The 16,024-nt window shown below is 47.8% G+C and overlaps 1 protein-coding gene across 4 annotated transcripts in view; it reads left to right on the top strand.

Annotated features, from left to right (window-relative positions):
* Positions 1–16,024, top strand: part of SLC25A18 (solute carrier family 25 member 18) — a 284,586-nt gene that overhangs the window by 208,876 nt on the left and 59,686 nt on the right. For all 4 annotated transcript variants that reach the window (XM_085652170.1, XM_085652171.1, XM_085652172.1 and 1 more), the window contains one exon: positions 7,370–7,425. In XM_085652170.1, coding sequence (XP_085508296.1) covers positions 7,370–7,425 — 56 coding nt within the window. The remainder of the gene's footprint in view (positions 1–7,369; positions 7,426–16,024) is intronic.

Here is a 16,024-nt window from a genome sequence, read left to right as displayed (position 1 = left end):
ATGCCTGTTCAGACTTAAATCTTTTGCCTGCACATTGCAGCACACTTGCTTATTTCATAGGTTTGTGTACTGTACTCTTGAGAACAAGTGTGTCATTTTCCTGAATTGTACAGTGAATAATCAATCATAGTTGCAGTGTTTGATTTTGCAGTGCTTGTCAAGTTGTGTAGTTTTTTACCATGCTGCATTTGAATGTACACGTGTGTGCACTGTGCGCCTTGTGAAGTGTATAAAGGTTTGTGCACTGTACTATGTGTGTTCTTTTTTTGTGCTGTGTGTGTCTCTTTGATATATATTCGCTGAAAAAACAATTACATTTCCCGCGGTGTAAGATGCACAACGTACACCATAGCTCGCACATTCTGCTTTGCTCAGTTTACATCTTTGCAGAAGACATCTGTGAAAAGTTCCTGATCAGCAGACTCTACAAAAAAAACACTGGCATAGAAACATCTGCAAAAAACACTGGCATAGAAACATCTGCACAGTTAAGTGATATAAAACCGTATAGACATATTACACAAAAGTGGTCGCTAATGTGCAGTTATGGTTCAAGACAACCGTTCATTGAAAATGCGTTTTTTGATTTGCCGATAACTGATCCCCATGGACGGATCTACACAAAATAGGGCACTTACTTAGATTATGCGTCTAAGGCCTAGCATGTCAGTTTTCTTTTAGTTGTATGCAGGGGAAAAATGTTAAGGTGTGGGGGTCAAAACGATGTCTGTGTGTGTGTGTTGTTTTTTTTTTTGTCTTACTGGAAGTTTTGTTCACTGCTTTATCAAAAACGATCGAACAGATCAATGCTTAATTGGCATGAAAGGAGAACTTTACTTAGAAATGTGCTTTTCTTGGATTTGTGTAAATCCATAGAGTGGTTCTTGAGAAGTTGGAGATGGGAAAAATATGCCAGATTGGCAGCAAAAGGTAACACATTGTATATACTGTCAGTTAAATTCTACAAAGTGCAGTTTCGGTCTTGGTTTGTGTTTTATTTTAAGACCAAGATCTTCGCAATAAGGTAAGGAAGGACGCGTTTAAATAAAAATACTTTTCACTTTCAAAAGTCGACACTTAGTGCAATTTTTGAACTGTTCAGTTATCCTGTGGAGGAAACAATAATGCGATTATACAGGTAAGTACGCAAGTTACAGTCCCAGTCTTCGGGTCCAAAGGTCAGCAAGGGTCAGGTGAGTACCAAAACTGCACCACCAGTGGCACAATGGCGGCCAGGTGCAGAGGTCAAAATCGGAGTTCAGCCCAATGCATTTCAATAGAGACTGGGGGTGCTAGAAGCCATACTGCTTGCAGGTAGGTAAATCAGTTGCAGGGGGGTAACCGGGGTGGGGGGGGGACACAAAGCAGCACCAAACATACAACACCAGCGGCATAAGGGGCGGTAGGATGCAATTTAAGCGTTGGGTGCCCTGTGATTGTCAATGGAGACTTTGCTTTCAACAAACAGGCTGTAGGCGTCAAACCGGAGCCTGCAGGCGGGAGACCAACAACAGCAGGGATAAGTGGAGATGTAGGGGGTCGTAGGAGCACTGTCGATTGAGCTCACCAAGGCCCAGGGAGCCCAGTACTGGATTACAAAAGTAACGGGAACATACTTTACCCGTAACTTGAATTTTCTTCCATAGGAAACCATTGACTGTTTTTCTGTGAAATTTCTTCTAAGTGTCGATTTTGCAAACTTATAAATATTCGTTAAAAATCGCCTGTATAACTTAAACGCAGTCTCTCAACTGCTTACAGGTGGTACACTCGTGCTGGATCCAGGATCCAACACTGACCTAGAAAACGTAACCATAACCCTACTTATCTGCTAAGTGAATTTCCTCCCATAGGATAACATTGGTAATTTGATTAGAAAAAGTTTCTAGTTGTCAACTTTTAAAATAGAAATATATTGCTTAAAAATCACAACAGTAACTAAAACGTATTTACTCACTTGTTTCCAAGAACTGTCCCAGGATGTGAATCTAGGATCCAGTCCTGGAGTTAGAAAAGTAATCCTGAAAGTAATCAATTGCATATAACTTAAAATTCCCATTGAGCTCAATTTATTGTTTGAAATTGTGTTGCCTATTGCAACAAACTGTAACTATTGCATTCCAAGTCAATTACCATTTGCAAAGTATTTAACTAAAGCATCTCATTCTGAGAAAGTATATTTTGATACCTATTGTTGGTTCTAAAATAAAACAACCATATATTTTTATATACAAACCATTGGCCTAGAGTTAAGTTCTTGAGTGTGTGAGACCATTTGCTGACTGAGTGTGTACAACAAATGCTTTACACTGTCCTCTGATACTGCCTTACTGCTCGACCAAGCTACCACTTTAGAGAGTAAGGTTATATGTAACTTTAGCCTCTGCCAAACCTCTGGGGCCTGTGGACTCTGTACACACTGTACCTATTTGGGAACAGTATATACAGAGCCACTTTCCTACAAGCTGTAATTCTGTTCACCTGATCTTTAAGTTTCAGTTAGTTATTTAGCACAAAGCCGACATTCAGCTGGGTCAGTTGTCCACCTGGACATGGGCTGGAGGCGTCGGGTGGATATGGGCTGGAGGCGTTGGGTGCGAGTGGGCAGAACTCGCTGACCTGGAGGACACTGGAGTCCTTTGTGTTGGTTTCTTGGTGACAGAACCGCGTTCTAATCTTTCTCAAAGTTCAGGCAGGTTTCCTCAGGTTTCTTGAAGTTGCTGCCTGCCGGACAGGCGTCATCTTCTCAAAGGGTCTTTGAAGCTTTAGACAGGCCTGTAGGGCTGGGGCCAAGTCAGTAGTCCTTTTCAAGCTTTTCAGGAAGGAGGGAATAGCAGGTAGGGCCAATGGGCACCCGATCTTGGGTGACTACACCCTCAATGATGCCACACCCCTGTGGGAGGAGGCATAGTCCTAGCCCTGATTGGAGGGGTCTCCCCATCTTCAAGATGGAGGGGCCTGAAATGCGTGCTTCACCTCACCTCAGATGCAGTTGATTTCGAGTTGTGCAATGTCTGTAGGCTGCTTTGTTATGTCCGAATGAGATAGCAATGAGAGTCATGCTTAATTCACAGGAAAATGCTGCTGTATATTTATAGCTTTGTGTACTTAATTGTGAATTACAAGGTCCATGGAAACACCGCAGACCTGTCTGAACGAAGATGGAGAATGAGGAATTACCATGACATCAAACTCAGACTTGATGGCCTTTTGTGGTTTTACGGCCATACGTGCCACTATTTTATTCCCTAAACATCAGCATTTCAGTTTATGGAAATCCACACACATATTTTGCTTCCATGTACAGGCTTTTAATTTTGAAAATCCTCCAAAGCAAAGCCCAGAGTAAGTCACACATTACCACAGTATGCCAGGCCCAGCAAATATATGGTAAGAATATTTCAAGATTTGCCAGCAGTGTGCCATGACCAGCATTATACCATTGCGGTGTTCCATCATGTTAAGGATGTCCAGGTGATGGCAGTAATTCTCACCATTATGCCAGAGCCACCATTGTATCAGGTGTGGGCGGCATCATGCCATGTGTACCTTTAGTTAGTCAAATATTGCTACCATCGTGCCTTGGCCACCAACATTTCAGGGATGGACACCATCATGTCAGAGTAGCCACTATATACTAAGAGTTATCACCATTATGCAAGGGCATATGATCAACCTCATGCATGCCAACACACATACGCCAACACAATTGCATGCATACAGATAAAAGCACATAAAACACTCTCTCAAGTCTGAATTTTTGAAATGCGTTTGCATACATACAGATAAATTCACATAAACTCTCTTTTCCCTCTCCCCTAAAACTATTTTTTATGCTTGCTTGTGTTGGGGCCTTCTATGGCTGCTTTCCTGATCATGCTATTTAACTTGGCACCATCATGGTTATTTTATGACTGGACCTGCCAGTCACACTATACGTGACGTCTGGAGCTGGGATGGAGCAATAGTGTTACTTAAAGTTAGACCTTTGAAATGATGGACGAAACATGTAGTTTGGTAAAACACAAGCAACCACTGCATTTCGTACAGAATATGGAGCATAAAAACAGGTTTATAGAGAACATATATTTAATACAACTATTTTTCTATTTTCTATTATAGTTTTGACTGACTGAAGTAGTTCTGTGAGAATTGGTTTACAGAAGCATACGTTACTATAGCTATAATCGTAATACTTCTTCATGTGGCACTGCAAATGTTTTTTTAATTTCTGATGGATTGAACACCCATTATATCTTGCTTTATCATTTGGAAATGTACACTGAGCAACTACTTTATTTCTGTTTAAATCTTCTCTATTACATGCTTCTGGAATACTTGGGCACTTTACATAAAAGGGATTGCACTTGTGCTTAAGGTAGTGGAATTTTTATTCTGCCCTCCTTTTAAGTCATACTTACACCATATTCAATAGAAGGGTTATTTCCAATAGAAATGAGTTTACACCCTATTGTTGTTGGTTTTAAAATAAAACAAGTGCTTTCTTATGCCTTCTCTCAGACAAGACTCTTTCTTCCTAGCACCAATTGGATCTCATTTACTGTATATTCCTATCCGGCTGCAGTCAGCCCTGTTATCCCAGTATAGTATTGACTTAGTCCAGTGGTTCTCAAACTTTTTTGACCTGTGGCTCCCTTGACCTAATTGGCAGTTGGCCGTGGCTCCCCACCATCTTTTTACCAGTAGGCGGGTGAGGGGGATGTAAGCCCGACCTCGGGAGTACTTCCTGTTGTCTTCCTTAAATTAATTGGGATGGAATGAAGGTATTATAATCATATTTGTAACAAAATAAAAATATAACAGTTGTTCAATAAAAACTCTTTAAGTGAGAAACGATACACAAGATTAATAGCAAAATATGTTTCCATGACTTAGCTCCAGAAGTTTCTGGCGTTATGTGAATGTACAAGTCACAGTGTTGTCATTACATATATGTAAGTAAGGACATTTTATAAATTGTATCCACACCAGCACACCTAATATAAATATTGCATAATACTACTTCATAAAAGTGTTCCTCTATTTTTTGTGTAGGCCTAAATATAGTGTTTGGTTGCATATGCCTGGCTAAAGAACAAATTTCAGGTCGGCAGTCGATGGGTACGTTTTCTTTATTATTTGTTTGTTGGCTGAAGAACAGTTTCTTCAATGCGGAGTCCTTCCTCTTGTTCTGCGGTTGTGACTGTTAGTGACTTTGCTTTCAATTGGGATTAAGGCAGCATATTGAACCACAAAGCAAAGAGGAGTAAAGGGTTTCTCAGCCTTCCAACTCAGTCATTTTCTGTGGTGTATTTGAAGTTAGTGCCGTGAGTCCAGTAGTTTAATTTTACTAATAGCGATCGGTGCGCTGGGTTAGAAAGCTCAGAGAAAAAGGTATGACAGAGAGAGCACTAGTCCTGGATACATAAATACTGACAAGATCGTGTACAATCTACTTCTATTCTAGGTAGTAAAAAAACTGAGGTTGGGCAGAAGATCGGCATGGCATCCATTAATAATAATAGTATCACCAGCATTTACATTACATCAGTACACTAAAAAGGCGGGCTCCACGGAGCTCGTTAAAAAATAAATCATAATTAAGGCCTTTGGTTTTATGCCGGGGCTTTAACATTCTAGATAGGGTATTTATGCTGGAAGGCGAAACGGCGGGAAAACGCACTGACTGGAATAAGCATGCACGAGTCATCCTTATGCCGCAGTTTCTATCCTCAAGAATCGCAACCAATTAAAATCTCTCTGCGCCGTGTGATAGTTACCATGCCGCTGCTAAGGACGGCTCTAAACCCCTTTTCTGATCGATAACACCCTGCCTGTTAGTCTTTTCTATTCATGATTATAGGGTTCTCGCGTCGATCAGGGTCAGTGGTCAGGGTCACACCAAATAGGTCCCAACAGCCTCATGCGCCGTGACCCGAGCTGTAGGGAGCAGCTCCAAGGACACATCATTGTTTGTTGGACAAACGCAACCAGACGGTCTACTCACTGCTCAACCACACAGGAATCCCTCCCATGCCAGTTCAACAAACCAACACTCCCAGCCCTAGTCTTACTTACCGGCTATTTTGGTAACTTCTGAAGAAGGTCCCACGAGGCACAGCAGAACACGGCGGGCAGCAATAACGGTCAGAGCTGCGTATGCCACGTCTATGAAAGTACATACGTACGCACGTAATGCGGCAGTGCGCTCTTGGGCCAAACCATGTTCCCGGATTCTGCAGGTGGCATTTTTAACTCCCCCATATGTTGCTCCGTATGTTGCTCTGCGGCTGGTATAAACTTCATGCAGCATTCAGGCCTGGCCGGACGCTATCTTTCCCAAATCGTGCGCGGCGCCCATCGCTACTCATGACGGCGCACAGTTTGGGAACCACTGGCTCAGTCAGTGAAACTTAAAATTGTTAACAAGAGCTCAACTAATCCCTAACCCTGTTAGCTTGTTTAATATCGGTCTTAAAAAATTCTGCAACGCTCTAAAGGAAGTTAGGTGCCTGGAGCCCCCTTACGTTGGACAGAGATGCTCAAGGCTTCAACTCCATGCAGAGAGCAATTGACCATATTCACTCTTCAGTGTTCATCTCTAGCCATCTTCTAACCACTGCTCTCCTCTGCTCTGATCTTCTAACTCTCAAACAAAATGGCTGCCCTGACAGTCCCTTCAGAATTCTGAGAGTGCATTCATAACCATCTCCATATTTCATGTTTAGGACTCACCTCCTAATCATGTAGTCAGAAAACACTACCATGTGCAACACCACACAATAGTAATACTAATATTGTTAACAGAATGGTTTGCTTTTAGTCAGATACACAAACACATGCATTCCAACCACTACAAATTTACACCAGCATTGCACAGCATCAGCTTGTGAACACAGCACTCCTTTTTTCAGTGTCCTCGTTGCCATTATTATAAGGAACTCACATAAACAGCAAATTGCTAGAAGAACTGTATTTATTTCGTCCTCATGCTTCGCTCCAGAGTACAACCACCATTTCTCTAATGAACATTCTAAAGGAACTCCCGAGGGGCCAACCACTATAAAGGGGGAGCCAGGGGAACCCAAACAGTTGAGAGGTAACAGACCATAATGAGTGCAGTATTTACAAAACATTTCATTTTTATCAGCTTCAGACCTTTTGTTTGCTTTTAACATTTCTACCTGCATATTTGCATTACTAATAGCTCCTGTTTTACCGTGAATTTGGGATGAAATCTATTGATAAATGGCTACTGGTGAGCTGCATGACATGTCAATAGTTAGGGGATTGTATACTCTCTCTTAACACCAGTGATTTTGTTTGAATCTTTATAAAAAATTAAGCTTTTCTCCTTTTATGTTTGCAGGTGGGATTGCCTGGTTAAGACTGTCCGGTCGGAAGGCTTCTTTGGCATGTATAGAGGTGAATATTAATTTCTTTCCATATAGAGATGATACAGTTCTTGGAAAATCTTGATGCATTGCTACATAGCAACATCTGAAGGAGAGAAGGGACAAACCTAATCATACCCACTTGCACCATTTTGAAAATGGTAGAAAAGGGAAGAGTTCTGATTAAGTTGATGCAGAGGCTTGGCCAATTTCTCAGAGCCAGTGTGATTAGGAGTAACTATTTCCAGTAAAAAAGTTTACAGAACGTTAGATAATCAATTACCGTGAAAGGAAGAACGGCTATGTAAATGTAGTGATGCTGTCTATTTTTCAATGTTGGACAAAATCCCTACATATGTTAAGAGAATAATCTTATACCTTAAAACAAGTAAGGTATGACTACAATAGAGATATTCCAGCTGCATCACGTGCTACTTGGACGATTTGTAAATACATGGCTGAATCAAACAGTGGATGGGACTTTGAAGCAGAAAATATATGCCTAATAAGATCATGGAACATGCTTCATTCAAGAAACCTCAATGCGATTTTATTCATTGCAGTGTAGTAGGCAACTCTAATTCTAGACCTTAGAGCGTGGCAGGCAGTGTACTCATCCTCTAGTTTCTCTTGAGACTCTCTCATTCAATGTAAAATACAATAATGTATTGACCAAAATTGTTCCACGTGCTATCGCTGTTAATAGTATTCTTTGACTCCCTAAAAAATGTAATGCAAGTTCTTTTCTTTTTTGAGCTTTGTAACCCTTTTAGTCCAATCTTTACTTGGAGATACCTCTGGCCTGTACCTCCTATGAAGTGCCTTCAAATGAAGGCTTTATAACATACATGCTTAGTTAAGGCTATTCTGACTTCACTATTTCAGTGCATTGTCATTCAGGCCTTTACCTGACCCGCCAGAGATGTTGCACAGTGAGATGGCTGATGAATGGCAACAGTGACGTAGGGTTTAAGTGGGAAGTCTTGGAATGGCAAGTGCAAGGTGGTGCCATGGAGGCATTTTTGAGGGGCTCTAAAATGGGGCAACCAGGAAGTATGTGAATATGGGTTGTTGCCAGCGGTTATTTTTTGGTCCATGCAGAAGTCAATCAGATGAGTGTTGTTTAGATGAGCAGTACGATCAGCTCTGATGGAGCTATCTGAAAGACTCAGCAGAAGAGGAGCTGGGAATGAGCTGTGTGAGTGGATCGGAGGAGAGTCTGGGAATGAGCAGTGTAAGTGACTTCTCATACAGGCGTTATCTACACTCTCCAGGTAGAAAATTGCAGAAACAATAGCGGTGAAGGCTTGCCTTTTGGCAGTTGGATTTATAGTTCACGCAATAGCTGGCATTTTACATTCACTTATTCTTTGTGTCATTGGGTAGTGTGCCATTTTATTTCATTAACAAAAGGGTTGAAAAATGGATTAATGCCTCCGATCTTGATACCACATTGGTTTGCCAAGCATCAGGTCCCACACAGTCCTCCCTGCCACCTGCCCCTTTTTAATGTGTATATAAACCCACCATCTTAAAGTCTGGAAGGTACCAAGTTGGCTCAGATTAAAAAAAAATCAAACACTGATTATCTTGTTTAGAAAAGAAATGGTGGGAAAACCTCTTCAAGGACATTTAGATGCAGACTTTAGAACTTAGATCGAAGAAAGAAAACAATCCATATGGAAAAGATAAAAAGTTTATTAAACTTTTTTTTAAAATATAAAGTTTTTTATGTTAAATATTAATGTTAAATAATTATATATATTTTGAATGTAGATTAGTATAATAAATTGTTACAACATTATTAGCAAATTTATATTTAAATGTCAATATTTTGGCGTGGCCAGGATTGCAGCGAAGTAAGACGTGCTTTGCCGCCGCACCGCCGACTGCCGATCTAAAGCACCGACCCGCTGCCTTCCGGAGACGTGCTGGTGGAGGTGACGGTATTCCCCTGTGCCGTAGCACCATGGTCTGCTGCAGGGTGACGTTTTGCGGCCCACACACCGCTGCTGGGGAGCATTGTCGTCTGCACTACGACTGCGGCCGGTGGATGCTGCGCTGCCTTGGCGCCGACCTCTTCGCTCCCGTGAACTCCCGGGGGCCGCCTGGCACGATTGACTTGGACTTGGCGAGGCTGTAGATTGCCTACGGACCGGCCCTTCTCCCCGGCGGACCCAGAGGCCGAGGTACCTGCGTGGACGGCAGCTGGACAGCCTGCTCCCCGCCGGTGGTTACACCGCATTGGACCATTTGTTTCCCCCGGCTCAGCTGTTCTGTCCTTGCCGGTGGGTGCCGGCTCTGGGGGGGGCCCCTGTTGCTCTGCCTGCCGCCCGGCCCCCATCTTTAACACCTGGACCGGCGGGCCTGGGGCCGGGAGACGCACACTGTTGGCGGCGGTGCAGCCCAATCCAGCGACGGCCGCTCTGCGCGGATTCATCGGCCTTCCCCTGTCCCGGCCGCTTTGATCTGCTTGGAGGGAGCCCATTCTGGTACCGGCTGGCTCTGCTCTCCACTGCCGGCCCAGGAAAGCTTGCTGCGTGGCCTGCAGTCGGAGTGAGCCGGCGCCCTGGCGTGTCTGTCTGCTCCGCTCTTGAGGGCCGAGACCCTGGCGTCGTTTGGAGGCGGGACCCGTGGCGCCATTGTGTGCCTGGCTGGATGGTCCTGGTCTGCCCTGTGACTGGCTCTGTGTTGTGCGGCCTGCGGCCCGGAAGACTGCGAGCACACCTGCCGCCGCCCACCACTGTTGCTGGGGCCCATCCACGCCTGCAGCACCCGGAACTCTAGCGGTGTGACCTGCGATATCACCTGTGCTACCCGTGGAAATGAGGGGGACGCGCAGAGGGTGCAGTGTTGGATCGCATCTTCAGTGACGGAAGGCGAGGGGGAGGCCTGGCACCAACACGTCGACGATGGCCATTGTGAGGAGGCTCCTGCACGTCCCTTCGTCTTGGCACCTGGGGGTGCGGCAGCCCCAACAGACCGGTCAAGGCCGGATGTGCCAGCTTGACCTGCGCCAATACCTGCTATGACTGGCAGTCCTGGACCCGTGGGAGACGGGGTGGGCCCTCGCCTTTGACCCCCGCCACACGAGACCTGTGAGGCATCGCCTTGGGCCTGGGATAGGCCGACTCCGGGGGTAAGAAGTTCAGGACACCCGCTATCTCAGGTGCTTCCTTCCTTGGCCCTCGACCCCCATAGCCTCGGACCTGTACCTCAAGGTGCCGTTGGGCCGAGCCCCTCGGTGCCCACCCAATTTGCGTAGCCTTGTCCCGGCGGGGCGCGGCGACGGGCTTGCTCCGCTCGCTCCCGGGGGCGCTGTGTTGGGACATGACCTCCACCCGTGCGAGTAGGGACAAAACACAGAAAGACGCTAACCCCGACCTCACCGTGAAAGATCTCTTCTCCCGCACTCAGCGGGGCCCCATTACGGTGGCTCACTCATGTCAGGAGACGGGGTCCTCTCTCGCACAGAGTGGTGCCCGGGAGGAGCCGGTGGCACGGGCCTTCCTCGAGTCCCTGTTAACGACCCTCCGGGAGGACTTGCAAACCGTGAAACACGATTTCACCTCTGAGATCAAGGACATCCGCAGAGAGGTCTGTTCAACCATGTGTTGAGGAACGCACCGGACTTTGACATCTAGATTGACAGGACCCACCGGGTGGGGCCCCCCAGGGCCGACAGGGCTGCCCTGGCTGACATCCTGGCCTGCATCCAAGATTTCCGCACAAAGGAGATCCTTCACAAGGCCAGGTCTATGCACCCGATCGCCTACCAGGACCACCGCCCCACTCTGTATCAAGACCTTGCGGCGAGTACATTGCAGAAACGCAGGCTCTTCCGCCCTATCACGGCCCACCTCTGCCTACAAGACATTCCATACTCCTGGGGACACTGATTCGACTGATCTTTCGCATAGAAGGGAAGCAATACCAACTCCGCCCCCTGGCGGAGGCTAGCAGAGTCCTTGGAGTTACTCTCCCAGACGACGAGGTGGGGAGCCGTGGCTCGAGCCCTGATACGGAGGCCTCGTCCTCAGGTTGGAAGAGACAGCCTCGCCGGAGGAGCTCCAAGCGGCCGAACCCCACAGAAATAGCATTGAACCAGAAGGCTGCCTTGGAATCCCTTCCCTGAGGAACTAGCGGGGACTCAACCCTCATGACTTTAAGCAGGTCTGTATGCTCTTTGTTCTACTGAGGTGGGAGGCAGGGAGGTGGGTTCTCTTGGCCACCCTATGGACCCCAAAATAGACTTTTACTGTTCATCTTGGGATGACGGACTTTTGAGTTCCAGATGTTGGCTGTCCGCGATCCTCCCTTCCCCCACTGGGAGCGTTCCTACCTTGGCTTCCCCTCTGGACCGATTGAACATTGTTTCTATTCAGAACATGATGGATCTTACTTTTGTTTGGGGTTTTTTCTTTTTTCTTTCCTGCCTCTTGATCTTTTTCTTCTCTTTCCCCTTGCACCTCCTTTCGCTCTCCCAATGTAGCTGGTATCGGCTCATCGCGCTTGCGACACGTGCCCCGTGTCCTCCCTACCCTGAGGCGGTCATGCACTCCGTCTTGCCCTACGCTACACACACCTTCACCGCACACTCTCTTCCCGCTGTAGATGCCTCCCCATAGTCTGAAAGTCCTTGAGCTTAATGTGAGGGGCTTAACAATCCCATCAAGCGCCGAGCGATTCTGGTTTATCTGGAGAGTACCGGGGCTGACGTCTGTCTGTTACAAGAAACGCATTTGCTGGCCAAAGATTGTTACAGACTTCGGTCTCTGGCTTTTCCGACTCAGTTTTTCTCCTCGGGACCTTCGAAATCTGCTGGGGTGGCGATACTGATATCTAGGGCCTTCAAGGGGACAGTGGTGCAGAAAGAGGCCGAAATCAAGGGTAGACTCTTCCTACCAACTCACAATTTGGGGTCATACACTGATCTTGAGGTCCATCTACGACCCTAACGAGGGACAAGAGCGGTTTCTTCATGAAGCGCTCACTAGGGCTACCGCCACGCTGGAGCGCAGGCGGCTCTTGGGAGGGGATCTCAATCATGTCCTTAACAACGAGCTAGACAGGTCGGTGCTACTCTTCGGCCAGGTGGGTGCCCTTTCTCGCACTGGACTTGATAGGTTGGATGACCTGGGCTTGACAGACCTTTGGAGGGACCGCCATCCAAACTCTAGGGAATACTCTTACTACTCTAGTGCTCACAAGACCTACGCTAGGTTAGACTACTCCATAGGCAACAAGCTGGCTCGGGACATCACACTCTCCTCTGAAATCCTTGTGGCCGCCTTGACGAATCATGCCCCGGTAGTAATCACTTTGACTCAGCCCCCCGTCCGGCCTCCTGCCCGGCGGTGGCGCTTCCGGTACACCCTCTTGCACTGCACGGACACGGTTGCCCAGATTCAGCATGCACTCAATGACTATCTATCGCACAACGACAACGCTGACACACCTGTCTCCACTAGCTGGAAAGCCCTGAAGGTGGTGGTTCGGGGAGCAATCATCGCTGTCTCATCGGCAGACAATGCAGAACGTAAACGCAAGCGGGAAGACCTCACACGGAAGGTGCGCGAGTTGGAACAGCTCCATCAACGGACTGGGGCGCCGCGCATCTGACGCCAGCTAAAGGCGACTAGAATGCAGTTAGCTTCCATAGATCGTGACAGAGCAGAATACGCGGCCCTTCACCTGCGCCACTCCTTTTATGTTGGCAGCGACAAATGCGGCCGACTGTTAGCACACAAACTACTGGAGTCCCGGCTGCACGATGGGGTTTAGGAGATCACCTATCAGGCAGGCCATACATAAACCGAAGACGCTGACAATGCCGAAACGTTCCGTGACTTTTACGCACAATTGTACGACGCTCAGCATTTAGAGTTGACGGACATAGAAACCTACCTGAATCAAGTTACTCTTCCTAGCCTGTCCCAAGCGCAGGCTGACCATGTAGAGCGGGAGATTCGCCCGGAAGAAGTGATCTCCGCCATCTCGTGCCTCAAAGTGGCTAAATCACCAGGCCCAGATGGCTACACGGCGGCTTTTTATAAACAATTCTGCCCCACGCTAACTCCTCTTCTCACGCGTCTCTTTAACTCCTTCGCTTCTTCGGGCGCGGTCCTTTCTTCTATGCTTTAGGCGGATAGTGTGGCTTTGTGCGGCATACTGGCCTATCTCTCTTTTGAATATCGACCTGAAGCTCAACACAAGTATCCTCGCGACTCGCCTAGCTCCCTACTTGCCTGGGTTAATTGACCCCGACCAGGCGGGGTTTATACCCCACAGACAGACCAGCGACAATACGAAACGGGTGCTCCATCTCATCGAAAAAGCCTCCCGAATACCAGGTGACTACATGCTCCTAGCCATTGATGCTGAGAAGGCTTTCGATCACGTGCACTGGCCCTACTTGGAGCAGGTGCTGATCCGTTTTGGCCTGGGAGAGAAGATGAGAACCCGGATCCTCAACTTTTACCGTGGCCCAGCGGCCGTGGTGCGAGTAAATGGGCATGCATCCACCCCCTTCCACATCCACAGGGGCACTAGACAGGGGTGCCCCTTGTCGCCCCTGATCTTTGCCCTTTATATGGAGCCCCTGGGGCAACGAGTCCGTGAGCACCCTGGGATTCCGGGAATATGTTTTAGCAGTGACACCCACACCATTAGTTTTTATGCGGACGACGTTTTGGTCACCCTGAACGAATTTGCGACGGCCCTGAGCACCTTCTTGGAGGAGCTGGACTCCTTCGGGGGGCGTCCGGGTTCAAAATTAATGTCACCAAATCCACGGCCCTCAACCTTTCCATGCCGCCCTGGATGCTGGCGGACTTACAGGCGCGCCATCCTATACAATGGTCGGCCGATACAGTCCCGCATCGGGGATCCAGCTAGCCCCTACTTTACAGGCGATGAGGGAGGTCAACTATACCACTTTGCTGTCTCACATTCGTGTGGATCTGCGGCGTTGGAAAGATTACCCTATCTCTTGGCTGGGCCATGTCGCCGCGGTTGACGATTCTTCCCAAGCTTCTTTATTTGTTTCAAATGCTCCCCCTGCAGCCTCCTTCCGGCAGGCTCCAGCGGGTACAGACGGAACTTTCTCATTTTATATAGCAGGGCCGCAAACCGAGGACGAAGCGGCTGGTCAGCTTCCTTCTTCCGGACAAGGGTGGCATAGGGGTGCCCGATCTTGTGTTGTATTATAGAGCCGCGCAGCTCCGACACCTGGTGGAGTTGGGCCGGGCCGAGTCAGAAAAACATTGGATCTTTCAGGAACGGGCGATAGCGGGCACATTCCTGATGAAGATCCCTTACCTCCGGAAGGCCCAGCGCCCTCCAAACCTCTACGCTTCTCATATACCCCGTACAACACTGTTAGTCTGGGACCAGACAAACATGCGACACGGGCTGACGACCTTCCCTTCCCCGCTCACTCCTCTTTTTGGCAATTCAGACTTCGGACCAGGGATGGGTGAGACCTCCTTCCTTCTTTGGAGAAAAAAACGGTTGCCGCGTGCTAGGCCCCCTCTACGATGCCGAAGGAGTCGTGCCCTTCGCACAGCTCCGTGTGGATTACGGTCTCCCTGAATCTGAACGTTTACACTATTTGCAGCTACAGCACTGGGGTTTGCATCCCGACAATAGATCACAGGCCATAGACACCTCACCCAGTACGAGAGGTGGCTGATCACACGAACCTCAGACAAGAAGCTAATTTCAGACCTGTATAGAATGCTCCTCTCCCACTACACTCACACCTTCCATGCAGGTCGGGCCTGATGGGAGAGAGACTTGGGTCGTGTTCTCACTAGCTAGGAATGGGAGGGGATCTGCTATATGGCGCGACACACTGCGACGCACATAAGTCTGACCGAAACCTATACGAAACTTGCATACTATTGGTATTACACTCCCAAACGCACAGCGCACATAGTCCGGACTGCTGGAGAGGGTACAGGAAAATGGGTACGCTCGTCCATCTTGTATGGGAATGCGAACACCTGACACTCTATTGGACTCAAGTTCTTGACGACAACGACAAATATTTAGATACAGAGATCCCCCGACTTTCAGAGTGCCTGCTCCTGGGAGTCCCCAACCTGCTTACCTATCCGCTGAAATCCATGAGGGGGAAACAAATGGCACTTGCATTGGGCTCTGCCACACAAAGCATTCTCATAGAGTGGAAATCTACACGTACTCCAACGCTCACAGGGTGGCTTCACCGCCTCTGGCACATATTGGGGGAAGTTCTCGCTTACTGCGGCTGGCAAGGGCTTGGGATTCGACGACTTATGGCAGCCCTTCCTGGCCCTCCTCGTAAAAGACTTTAGAGAGTTGACATGCCCGAGATACCTATGTCTTCTCCGCTTGACACCACTAGACGCCCCTGCGTCGGGGGCGAGCCCTGCCGACTTGTTGTCGCCTATCTCTGGGTGGGTAGGATGGGGAGACACGGGAGGGGGGAGGGGGAAGGGGAGCGCACTTCTCTGGGTATGGGGGTAATCTCTTTGGTATCCTTCTTATTGTCTGATTTTGTTGATACATTTATATGCCATTCGTTTGCGCTGGAGCCCTGCGTGGCCCGCTTTGTCGCACTGCTATTCCGCAGCCTTCCACTATAT

Source organism: Triturus cristatus, chromosome 4_1 (assembly GCF_964204655.1).
Source record: "Triturus cristatus chromosome 4_1, aTriCri1.1, whole genome shotgun sequence".
NCBI lineage: Eukaryota > Metazoa > Chordata > Amphibia > Caudata > Salamandridae > Triturus > Triturus cristatus.
This window is presented reverse-complemented; position numbering and strand designations above follow the sequence as displayed.